We start from the raw sequence: 12,456 nt of genomic DNA, 5'->3' as shown, positions 1-12,456 counted from the left end.
TTGAGTAATAGAATATTAGAATAATAATTAGAAATTTAATTAGTTGCATTCAAGTTCTTTGTAACTGATCATATATAATTAAGGGTACAATGCAATGTTTGATGTGTATTTCCACTGTATATGGGTTAAATAAAGCAGAGGCATGGCCTCACAGGAACTTTCTGTTGAAGGCACTTAATATGCACTCTTTCAGGAATTTTGTGACATAAGATACACTGCGGTGGTTCCTTGAAAAAAAAAGCCGAAGTTAATAAGCTCGGTGGGTAAAGGCAATTGCTGCCAAGTCTGATGATCTGAGTGATACTGAGCATCACCTGGTGGAAGACTAGAACCAACTTCCAGAACATGCACGCCAATCTCTACATGCAGCCCATGGCCAGGAGGCACAAGCGTGTATATTCACACAGACACAATAGATTTTTTAATGTATTTACAAAGAACTCATGTGCTTCAGCAGTCTGTCATCCAAGAAGTTGAGAGAAAGCCTAGTGCCAGAAATGGGTTACTTCTTTGGGATTCATTGGCCAGTGAAGTCCCAAAGCACCCCAAACTTTATAATATTGTCAGTGTTCTTGGCTCCCCTCTAGGTTTGATGATAAGACCCTGATGTTGAAGACAACCATTTACTTGAGTCATAGGACATGAAGAAATGGAGTTGGTGCTGCCCCGCAAGCTTCATTTCTATTGGCTAACTTTCATAGCAAGGTGCTAAGCATGCTACTGGGAGAAAAAAGTGTACCTTCCTGGGGAAGGCACACAAGAAACATTATACAGAGCAAGGTGGTTATATTTAGGAGTGTGTGTGTGTGTGTGTGTGTGTGTGTGTGTGTGTGTACATGATATTGCATACATAATGAAATGATGCCATGAATTTGAGAGCAAGGAGCGCTCATGACGGGGTAGAACGGAGGAAAGAGAAGGGGGAAATAATTCAATCAAATTACAATCTCAAAAACCGAAATGATTTTTTTGTTGTTGTTGTTTTGTTTTTCAAGACAGGATTTCTCTGTAGCTTTGGAGCCTGTCCTGGAACTAGCTCTTGTAGGTCAGGCTGGCCTCGAACTCACAGAGATCCACCTGCCTCTGCCTTCACTGTGATGGTGCACACCTTTAATCCCAGCACTCAGGAGGCAGAGGCAGACAAATCTCTGAGTTTGAGGCCAGCCTGATCTACAGAGTGAGTTCCAGGACAGCCAAGGCTACACAGAAAAAAAAATAAAATTAAATTTTAAAACACCTGTCTTGGAACAAAAACAAAAAACAAACAAAAAAAATAAAGGCATGTGCCACTACCACCATGCTCTGAATGATTTTTGAAGAAAGTAAGCCTCCCTCTAGCCCCCTGAGAACAGTCGTCACTCTTGACAGTACCCCTAGCCTTCTACACTTGGCTTGTGGTTCCGTGCCTTAGAAGCCAGAGACTTTGGGCTCTGGGTGCACACTTGCCAGCAGCCTGGCACTGTGCCTCCAGTGAAACTCCCTGCTCTTAAGTGGCAGCTGTAGCAACAGTCAGCAGCAGTTAGTGCCAGCTAGTGTCAGGGCCTTCAAGTACTTCCTATTGAGATGCTCCACACCTACCCTCCAGTGACCAGGAAATTACGGTCATGGCTCTCAAGCAGGCTTGGGTATCAGGACCCTCAACCCTGAGGGGCGGTGTCTCTAGTGACCACAGCCCCAAAAAGCCTCCATCCCTCACTCCTCACAGTCTTCCTCCTTCCAGCCTTGGCTTCCTGCCACTGTGCCCGAGGAGTGGCTGGTGGTTGCTCCGCTAACCCCTCAGCTGTCTTCATTGTCACAGCTGGCTCTCGCCGCTGTTGCACTGTTGTTTCCAGCTAAGCTGGCGGTGCCCGTGATAGGCAAGGAAAGACCATTTCATAAGGCCTCATATTGCAACACCATGAGAAGGACAGGAAAACTAGCTGAACCATCTAATTTATATAGACCAGAGAAGGCCATGGTGAGGGCGTGTCCTGTAAATGAAGAATTGTATTTGCATCAACCACAGCATAGCCTCCAGTTTCATAGCGCTGGTCTCTTGATGCTTCCCCTCCTTCTTCAATGAAAATAGCTTCCAGGTCATCTAACGGTCACCACAGCCTATCTTGCTGGGGATACCATCTTCCAATGCCGGCACCGCGGCCTACAGTGGTCATGACTGGCGCAAGGCCTTCCACAGCAGGAGTCTTGGCTTCAGTTGCCATAACCTGTTCAGTTGGCACGTGTCACCTGGCTTCCAAGTGTGTCCAACAGACTGGCTGTCAAAGAGGGGCTGCCGGTTAGAGCTGCCCAGCTCCAAGCTGCAGGGCTTAAGGGAAGGGGCTATCCATTGTTATCCAAAGTGTCTCTCCAAAGTGGGTAGGTATCTCTCCAACCCACTCTAGGGAGTTACCTTGGTTAGGGTTTCCATTGCTGCGACAAGACACCATGACCAAAACGCAAGTTGGGGGTGGGGAAGGACCCTGAAGGAAGTCAGGACAGGAACTCAAACAGGGCAGAATCTGGAGGCAGGAGCTGATGCGGAAGACCTGGAGGGGGGTTGCTTACTGATTTGCTTCCCCTGATTTCTCAGCCTATTTTTTTATAGAACGGAGGACCAGCAGCAGCCCAGGGATGGCACCACCCACAACCGGCAGGGCCCTTCCCCATTGATCAAAAGTTTAAAATGCCTTACAGGAGGCTTTTCCTCAATTGAGGCTCCTTCCTCTTTGATGACTCTAGCTTGTGTCAAGTTGACACAAAACTAACCAGAACAGTTTTGCTCATTCATAGAAAGTTCCACCAAAAACTAACATTTTCAACAGTGTTTAACAATGTTCTGCCCTGCCCCGGCACCTTGGGTCGCTCGGTCTCTGTCAGCTCCAGCTAGAGGTAACCTAATAGCCCCTGCAACCGGGCAAGAAGTTCTGCCTGGTACTTAAGGTAAACAGCTAGGGCAGCAATATTTGCCATAGGAGGAGGTATTTACGGTAACGGAAACAGGCTGCGCAACAGCATTTACGGTAAGGGGGCCGGACTGGCCAAGGCCGGGCATCTGGATCAGCTCTGCCAGCTCGCGGCGCTCTCAGGTGAGAGCACCCGCCCAGGACGGGCGGACGGTGCACAATGGCCCCTCGGGGCAGTGAGGGGCCGTGGTCCTCGGGCCAGACCCACCACAGCCACGCCCCGCATCCGGCACCCCGGGGTCCAAGTACAGCACAGCCTCCTGCATCGTCGGGAGCCACAGTCTGACCCGGGGGACCTGCCCGCGCCCCGTGTCCCGATGGGCCTGTGCTATAGCCTGCGACCGCTGCTCTTCGGCAGCTCGGAGGACGCCCCCTGCGCCGCCTCGGACCCGCGCTCGGAGGACGGGCAGCCCAGCGCCATCCCAGCCCCAGTCCCGGTCCCAGCCCCGGCTCCAACGGGGACACTGCTCCGACGAAGCGCCGGCCGGAACCCCGCGAGCGTGCGGCCGGCAGTGGAGCTGCAGAGCCGGCGGCGGCAAGAGCAGCTGCGCGCCGAGGAGCGAGAAGCCGCTAAGGAGGCGAGGAAAGTGAGCCGCGGCATCGACCGCATGCTGCGCGAGCAAAAGCGCGACCTGCAGCAGACGCACCGACTCCTCCTGCTGGGTAAGTCTGCACCTCGGGCGCCGGAGACCCTACCTGGGGGAATGTCAGGTGTGAACACAGCATACAGAGTGACTTTCACCCTGACATTTAAACGACTTCGTCACTCCTGGGTGATTTCGCTCTCTTCCATTGCCTTGTGACCCCGGGCCAGTGGCTCGCCGATTACTAATTAATGAGCCTCTCTGGGAAATTTCCGCCCTTGGTCCATTGATTTCCGCAGCGTGAACTCCACAGGGATGTCTCATCCTAGTCCTCCATTTCCTGCCACAGTCCAGGCAGCTTAGTTTGTTCGAAGAACACCAATCAAAGGAGACTTAGAAAGCCTTTTAGCTGGACCACAAAGCTTTTATCGTGAACACAGTCTTAGAGCAGAGCTGGGATAGGTGTACGGTGCCGGCTGTTGAGAAACAGCATAGTTATCCGTATCACGGTGTCATAGAAGCGGTGCCCGGTGCTGTGATGCTGTTTGCCCTTCTCAGAACCAGCAGCGTAAGAGAGAGCGGCAGGTCCTGTCTGTTCCCTCCCTGTGTCCCGTCCCCAGCCTCAATATTCCCTCACCAACTGGAATAAAGTGGACATAAACCTGCCAGCATTTGGAGGTTCCTTGGAAATGTTCAAAGTTGAGTATGAGCAACCTTAAGTGTGCTCTTATTAACTGACAACGGGAAAACACTTTCGGTACTGCCGAGTGTGCAATGAAAGGGGAAATAAGTCATGAATTCCTACATGTCTCTCCGCACACACGCGGAGATCAGAGGAGGACATTGGGAATCCTGCTTGACCACACCCCTCCTTGATCCTCTGAGACAAGGTCTCTCGTTCAGCCTGGACCTAGATTTGTAACCCCCAGCCTTGGGGTTGCAGGGTTTCGTTGATGCTGGGATCCAAACTCAGGTCCTCAGGCATGGGTGTCAAGTGCCAACTCTCTGTCCCCTAACTCATAAAGTCTTGTTTTACAATTTTATTGCGTTGATTTATTTGTGCGTGTGCTGGCACATGCTTGTGGAGGTCAGAGGACAACTTACGCGCAAGTCTCTTCTCTCCTACCAACGTGTGGGTCCCAGGGATGGAACTTGGGTTAGTAGGGTTGCCGAGTACTGGCCCTGAACCGTGAATTGTTGCTGCTCTTTGTCGCTTTTTTAGATTTATGGGGGGGAACGTAAGATGTCAGAATTTGATCCAACTTGGTGAGCTATCAGGAGGAAGGGCTGCCGTCTGTGCTCAACTCTGTGTAGGGGGCTATGCCATGAGAAGTAAGAACTAGTTTACAGATGAATGCAGCTCTTAAAATCTGAAGAACAAATATTGAGCTTAAATACACTCACCCACTTTTTAAAATTAATAATTTAAAACAAAACTAGCTGCTGTATCGTGGTGAAATGTCTTAATTCTAAAACGGAATTTTCTCTTGAAACCGAGGACAAAAAAATAAACGTGAGACTTCTACCTTTTCTTCAGGTGACACATTTTCAAACCTCTATGGATAATGGAAATCATGCAATCTGCATACTATACTTTGCCCATGTATATGCATACATATGATAAAGTTTAATATGTAAATTGGGCACAGTAAGAGACTCACAACAGCCTAATAGAATACTGAACAATAACCTGTAATAAATGTCATATGAATGTGGTTTCTCTCCAAATCTTACTGTACTATACCGGCCTCCTCCTCCTCCTCCTCCTCCTCCTCCTCCTCCTCCTCCTCCTCCTCCTCCTCCTCCTCCTCCTCCTCTTCTTCTTCTTCTTCTTCTTCTTCTTCTTCTTCTTCTTTTTAATTTAGTTTTGGTTTGGTTTTTGGATACAGGGTTTCTCTGTAGCTTTGGAGCCTGTCCTGGAACTGGCCAGGCTGGCCTCAAACTCACAGAGGTCTGCCTGCCTCTGCCTCCTGAGTGCTGGGATGAAAGGTGTTCGCGACCACCGCCCGGCTACGAGCCCTTTTTAAGATGCTGCAAGATGACCCAAAGTTTCAGCGATGAAATAAAGGTGGATGACACTGAGTTGTGGTGTGTTTGGAATATGGGGCATCGCATGTGTTGTCTTTTTCCACACAGGTGCATACACAGACGCGTGAATGTTTACATTGCACTTCCTTCAGGGGACCAGTGCTCGGAAAAGTCACCGACAGGTTAGCACCTGAAGCAACTGTCTCAGCATCTCAACCCCAAGCAGCAGTTGTTATCGAAGGAAACAATTTCTCCTAGGTGGTCTTTACATTCTTGGAATTGGTGTGATAGGCATGTCTCCCGTGTTATCACCCTCTCCATTTGTCTTTCATTTTGAATATCTGGGATCAGACAGTTCTTAAGCCTCTTAGTCTGCTTAATGTCTGCTGGTGTCAACTCTGCACTCTTGAGAGCAAACGGGTCATGAATAAAGTATATATGCAGATTCCTTCTTACATTGCAGAATACAGAAAGTACCCTCACACATCCTCACACCCCCTATCGGTAACATACTATTATAAGAGATGCTTGAAAATCCCGCAGCGGGTCAAAACTAGATAACTAAGTGACCCACAAGCAAATAGCATATACAGTGTAGGTACTCTGGACAAAGAGATGGTTCACCGCCTAGGCAGGAGGGAGTGGTCAACACACGATTTCACTGTGTTAATTAGAAAGGCCATTGAAAACTTATAGTTTATTTTTGAAATGTTTCGTTTAATATTCCCTTTTTAAAAAGATTTATTTATTCATGTATTTTATGTATATGAATGCTCCGTTTTCATGAGCACCAAAAGAAGGAATCAGATCCCATTACAGATGGTTGTGAACCACCATGTGGGTTCTGGGAATGGAACTCAGGACCTCTGGAAGAGCAGTCGAGAGTTTTTAACCACTAAGCCATCTCTCTAGCTCCCATTTAATACTTTCTAACAACTGTTAACCATGAGTAACTAAAACGACAGAGTTAACTATCATATACCAAAACAGAATACACTTGCCTCAAACAAAGAAACCAAGAAGTTTCGAAGTTCTGCTCTCCAGCTCCCTAGCGCCAACTTCTAGAATATGACAAAGCAAATGTTTCTAGGGGACTGGGGATACGAAATTATATTTTTAGAATTTCATGCCTATTTTGAATCATAGTTGGGGGCATAGGCATTAGATACATTTTTGAAAGACAAAACAAATATTGGCTGCCTATAACGCATTTTGAGAGACTTTCCTCTTCAAAGGCATCATCTCACACCCTAATGCAGCTCACTTATTACCTCATGTTTGAAAGAGTGAGAACTCCAAGTACACATACATTCAATTTATTTAATGGATCAGATTTTAAAAGCTCAAGAGGGGGAGAATTATGGTTTCAAGAAATGGGTTAATAAGGTCATGAGTTATGATTATCAAGGGTTTTTTTTTTCCTTTTTAAATGTGTTTTATCTGTATGGTGTTTTGTCTGCATGTATGTCCGTGCACCATGTGCATCCAGTACCCTTGACAGCCTGAAGATGGATGGCGTCAGACACCCTGGGACTGGAATTTTAGACAGCCGGGAGTTCCCGGGTGGGTGCCAGGAATCAAACTCAGGTCCACTAGAAGAACACCAAATGCCTTAACCACTGAGCCATCCCTCTAGCCACTCACATAGGGCTTTTCAGTGTGATTGACAAGTCAAACATAACTCCTAAAAATAACAGAAGTGGGGCTTAGCATGTGCAACGCTTTGTTTGGGTTTAGTCCCAGAAGCACCACCATCAGAAATATATATAGCAGAAAATGCTTGATTTGTGATAAAGAAGACAAGTGATGGTCTCTGAAGAAGGCTCCGGTGGGCTATATAACAAAAATTTAGGTCCATATTGATGGTTGTTCTCTTTAAAGACTACCTCATGGCCTAATGTGGTTTTTATAGCAACATCTAGTCTGAGTGTTAGTCCAAATGACTCATTTTGTAAAGTACATTGCATCCTCCACCCAGTGTTATCAACGGGAAGACCTGGGTCTAAGATTAGTTCAGAGGTAGCAGGCACTGGCTCTGGGGCCTAGAGCACCAGCCTTGAGAAGCAAGAAAATCACAGTAATAACTTTTTAAAAGCCTGATACATCAGGCTGAAATGCTTTATTCATTTTTAGTAGATTTGAGTTAAATGCAGAAAGGTTTCTGGCATTTATTACAATTTAGAACTTGTCTAGAAGTTTTGGCTCAGACTTGTTTGACTAGAAGTTTTGGCTCAGACTTGCAGGCTCTTGATCCCCCGTATCTGCTTCTGAAGCGCCTGTGTTTACTAATGAGCTTTTGCTTTGGCTTTTGCTTACCCACTGTTTTAGCAACCCTAGACAGGTGCATCGAGAGCCCAGCATTGGCGACAGAGGTCACAGACCCGGGAAAGGCATGCTTGCTCCAGCGCCCCTCTACCCTGGTCCATTGTGTTGATGATGCTCTCTCATCTCCACCCACAATAACGGCTCAGGCCAGGATGTCATCCCAAGGCCCAGGTCTACTGCAAGGTTGATCAGATTCCTTGACTCTCTTCCGTACAGCACGCATCAAGGTTCCCCAGCAACAGCACAAACATCTAGTCATCCTTGCAACAGTGAGGATCTCTTGATTTGAGGGGTGCGGCCCTGTTTTAATTTTAGGGGGAACATTTTTCAGGAACGCATGGTATTGCCGAGTTCAGGGATGGGATGGGATGCGATGGAGTCAGATTTGTACAGCATGGCTGTGGCCTTGGAGAAGGGCTCAGTGACTGGATGTGAAACCCAGGCAGTAGGAAGGGACCTGATAACTCTGCTTTGTAAGCAGACAGTCTACGGTGGAGGTGCTGACGGAGCTGTTTCCTAGTGCGGGATCCTGGGCTTGTAGACAGAGTCCTTCACATGGTGTTTGCTATGAAAATCTTTTCCTCTGTGTGTAGGTGAGGAGCTTTCTGCTCTCTCCTCTTCTAAGGACATCAGCTCTATCCAATCAGAATCTTACCTTATGACCCCATTTTCCCTTAGTTACCTCCTTAGGCTCGATGGCATAATAACATTGAGGAGTGTAATTCAGCATATGAATCTGGAGTAGAAAATGTAAAATTGCATCCCACCTAGCCATTGAAGCGGAATATATGCCTTGTCTTACTGGAGGCAGCTCCATTTCCTTGATGCCTGGTGAGACTGACACTGGTCCCCACAGTGGTCAGGTGCCATGAATTCCTAAAATAAGATGGAAATATCCGTTTCCTCTGGTGATCAAATTTTTTGAGAGTCAATTATGTAGCTCTGTCTGGCCTCCAACCCAGAGATCCACCTGCCTCTGCCTCCCAACGGCTGTGATTAAAGGCATGTGTTACCACACCCAGCAAGACAATTTTTTAAGTATTAGTTCATAGTTTTTGTGACCAACCTATGGGTAGCCAACTCTTGCCTCTGGTTTCCCCCAGGCCCATTAAGAAGGCCTATTGATGGCAATCCTGGATCTTTATCAACTAAAAGCATAACTGATTTGACTAGATGGGTTAATCCATTTTGCAATACTATCATGAAATACCTGAGGCCAAGTAACTTTATAAAAAAGAGTTTACTATGACTTGTGCTTCCGAAGATCAATATCGAAGGGCTTTGTGTGTGGTGGTTAACCTCAAGGCGGTCTCACGGTGGTTCAGTCTTGGCATGGGTCCAGTCTTGACATGCAGGGGTGAGGAGAAGAGGAGAAAAGAGACAAGAGAGGAGAGAGGGGAGAGAAGGGAAGGAAAAGGAAGAAAAGAGGGCAGATATTCCGGTCTCTCTCCCTCCTCTTATAAAGCCCTTGGTTACTCAGTCACAGAAATCTAACCTAAATCTAACCTAATAACCTTATCTAGACTCTCAACAGCTCCTACAGGCCCAGATTTGGATTAAGTGTCTGCTCTCTCAATACCTCAAATTTTCAATTGAATTCAACACACGAAGCTTAAGGTGCAAACTCAGAGATGTTCATGGTGGTACACATAATACCAGGCTTTGGGGAAGCTGGGGTGGGAGTGGACTAAGAGTTTGAGGCCAGCTTGGGCAATAAAGTGAATTCCAGGCCAGCTAGAACTACAAAGCAAGACCTTGTCTGGGGGCAGGGGGAGGAAGGAAGGAAGGAAGGAAGGAAGGAAGGAAGGAAGGAAGGAAGGAAGGAAGGAAGGAAGAAAGGAAGGAAGGGGGAATGATAAAGAGCGATAGAAGGACATATTCAAACCATACCTACGTCACAGCACTAGTTATAAAAATATTTAATCTACCTGAACACATAGAGCAAGCAAAGCTGCACTCACTGCTAGTGTGTTCTCCAGCAAGTCTATGGCGTTGTAGCAAGCCTATTGCCATTGGCCTTTCTCCCATGTCTTTCATTGACAGATGGACATTTATTAGGAAGAGCCCTCATGTGCCATCTCCTTGTCTGATGCTCTTGCAATCATTCCTCTGTTGAAAGACGTCAACTGCGGATAAGACCCACGTTTTCAATCTGGTCATTTTCTATTACGCTTTTTGAAGGTGATGCACTCTGTCATGAAGAGCAGTCTCTCTAGGGCGGTCACTGGTGGTCTTTTACCAGAATCCTGGTGTGATTTGAACTCCTCTAAAAGCACAGAGTGAAGTCACACAAGAGCTTTTCATCACCGCATGGAGTTAGTCACTGCCTTCCAAGTCTATTTTCGATTTGATGTCTGTGCTGGCTAGTTTCTGTGTCAGCTTGACAGCAGCTGGGTCATCTGGGAAGAAGGGATCTTAATCAAGAAAGTAGCTCCACGGGATTGGCCTGAGGACAGGTCTGGGGGTATTGTTTTGACTGATGTGGGGGGGGGTGGTCTCAGCTTCTCTGGATGATGGGTTATAAACTTTAAGATGAAAATCTTTCCTCCCCAAGCTGCTTTTAATCATGGTGTTTTATTCCGGCAATAGAAACCCTAAAACAGAAGTTGGTACCAGGCCATGGAATATTGCCGTGACATACCTGACCGTGTGTTTTGGGGAGGACTATGGAAGGAGCTTAGAACTTTGGGCTGGAAAAACCAGTAAGTGCTCAGAACTCAGTGGGTTGTTCTCTGGGAGCTTCAAAAATAAGAGAACTAAGAGAAATACAGTCGGTGGGGACCTGGATTGGGAAGCTCCAGAATCCTTTAAAGACTGGGAAGTTTGAGAATCCCTTAAAGATCCTCCAAGCCGTTTGCTGTTTCATATTAAGAATCTGTGGTTTTCAGTCAACTGTGATTAACAAGGGACCAGAACCACTACAGTGAAACATTTGCTTTGCTGGAACAATCGATGCTGGTCAGCATTGTTGAGGTAAACTCTTCTGGGAAGGGTTTCCTCAGGGTCACCGCACACAGCATCTGTGGTCCAGAGGAGGCCAAGGCTGTGCCTCGTGCTAGCAGCTGCACCTGGTAATGGGTAAGAGTTTTCTAGGTGGTACCACTTTTAAAGGCGTGAAGGGATCACTGAGGCTTGGCACCGTGTGCCTTGGGCGTCCCTGAAGAGGCTGGGAGTGGCCATCAGTGAAGGTGTCCCCTCAGCTGCAGTAGAAGACCATCTACTGAAGGGGTCACAGAAGTTGAGGCTTGGCACCATGTGACAGGATGAGTCCCTGGAGAGAGCCGAGGAGTGGGTGTTAGTGGAGGTGCAGCCCAGTTGCAGAGACCCAAACATGTTGGAGATGCAGTACCGTGGATGGCTGCCCAGGACAGCAGTAAGTGTGGAATGAAGCCAGCCTGAGCCTATGAGACAGGTGTGTGCTGTGAATGGCAGAGCTAAAAAAAAAAATGGGGGTGTCAAGGTCCTTTAGAGCCCAGAAGGTTGTGAGTCCCAGAAAGCAGGCACTGAAATTTTTATACTGTTGAACTTTGACTTGGTTTTAATTTGATTGTAACTGCCCTGGTTCTTCCTCCTCAGAGTAAGAAAGTCTTTATTCTGATTTAACAGGCACCCACATTTGGGAGGCTTTGAGCTTTTTTTTAATGAGTTTGTTTGTTTGTTTGCTTGCTTGTTTATTTATTTATTTATTTATTTGGTTCTTCAAGACAGGGTTTCTCTGTAACTTTGGAGTCTGTCCTGGAACTAGCTCTTATAGACCAGGTTGGCCTCGAACTCACAGAGATTCGCCTGCCTCTGCCTCCAGAGTGCTGGGATTAAAGGCATGCGCCACCGACACCCAGCGGCTTTGAGCTTTTAAAGAGATGAAATTTTAGAGAAACGTTGCAATTTAAGAGAGTCTTTGGATATTTTAAAGAGGTTGAAGTTTTAAAACGTTGAGATGTTTAAAAACTGTAGGACTTTTAAAAGTCGGAATGTTTTGTATCGCCATTGTTTTGTATTAACAGAGCATGTTAGGGATGACAAAAAGTGTTAGGGCTTAATAGGTGATATGTTTATATGTCGAGGTGGTTTGCCAATTGTACTGACTAGTTTTATGTCAACTTGACATAAGCTGGGATCATCTGGGAGGAAGAGATCGTAACCAAGAAAATGCCTCCCTAGGATTGGCCTGTGTGCTAGTCTGTAGGGCATTTTCTTGGCCGATGGCTGATATGGGAGGACCCATTACATCATGATCCTGGGCATGTGGTCCTGAGTTGTATAATAAAGCGGGCTGAGCAAGATGGGGAGCAAGCCAGTAAACTGCAATCCTCCAAGGCCTCTGCATCAGCTCCTGCCTCCAAGTGCCTGCTCCGACATCCCTGAACTAAGCTATAATAAACCATTTCCTCCTCAAGTTGCTTTTGGTCATGGTATTTTATCACAGCAAGAGAAGGAGAAGCCCTAACTAATACAACATATATCTGGTCTGTTTTTATTTTTTTGGTTTGGTGCGATGCTTAACCTTTGACAGAAACTGAACTTGGATGAGCAGCATCACACCCCCTAGAATGTCCTGTGTGGTCCCATGTTCATGC

At 46.8% G+C, this 12,456-nt stretch overlaps 1 protein-coding gene across 1 annotated transcript in view; it reads left to right on the top strand.

Moving 5' to 3' along the window:
* Window positions 1–3,039: 3,039 nt before the first annotated feature.
* Window positions 3,040–12,456, top strand: part of Gnal (G protein subunit alpha L) — a 122,096-nt gene continuing 112,679 nt past the window's right edge. The window contains exon 1 of the mRNA XM_087895958.1: window positions 3,040–3,605. Coding sequence (XP_087752084.1) covers window positions 3,260–3,605 — 346 coding nt within the window. The 5' untranslated portion in view covers window positions 3,040–3,259. The remainder of the gene's footprint in view (window positions 3,606–12,456) is intronic.

Source organism: Myodes glareolus, chromosome 13, assembly GCF_982192425.1.
Source record: "Myodes glareolus chromosome 13, mMyoGla1.1, whole genome shotgun sequence".
Taxonomy (NCBI): Eukaryota; Metazoa; Chordata; class Mammalia; order Rodentia; family Cricetidae; genus Myodes; species Myodes glareolus.
Note: the sequence above shows the minus strand (reverse complement) of the source record. Positions and strands in the feature narration are given on the sequence as shown.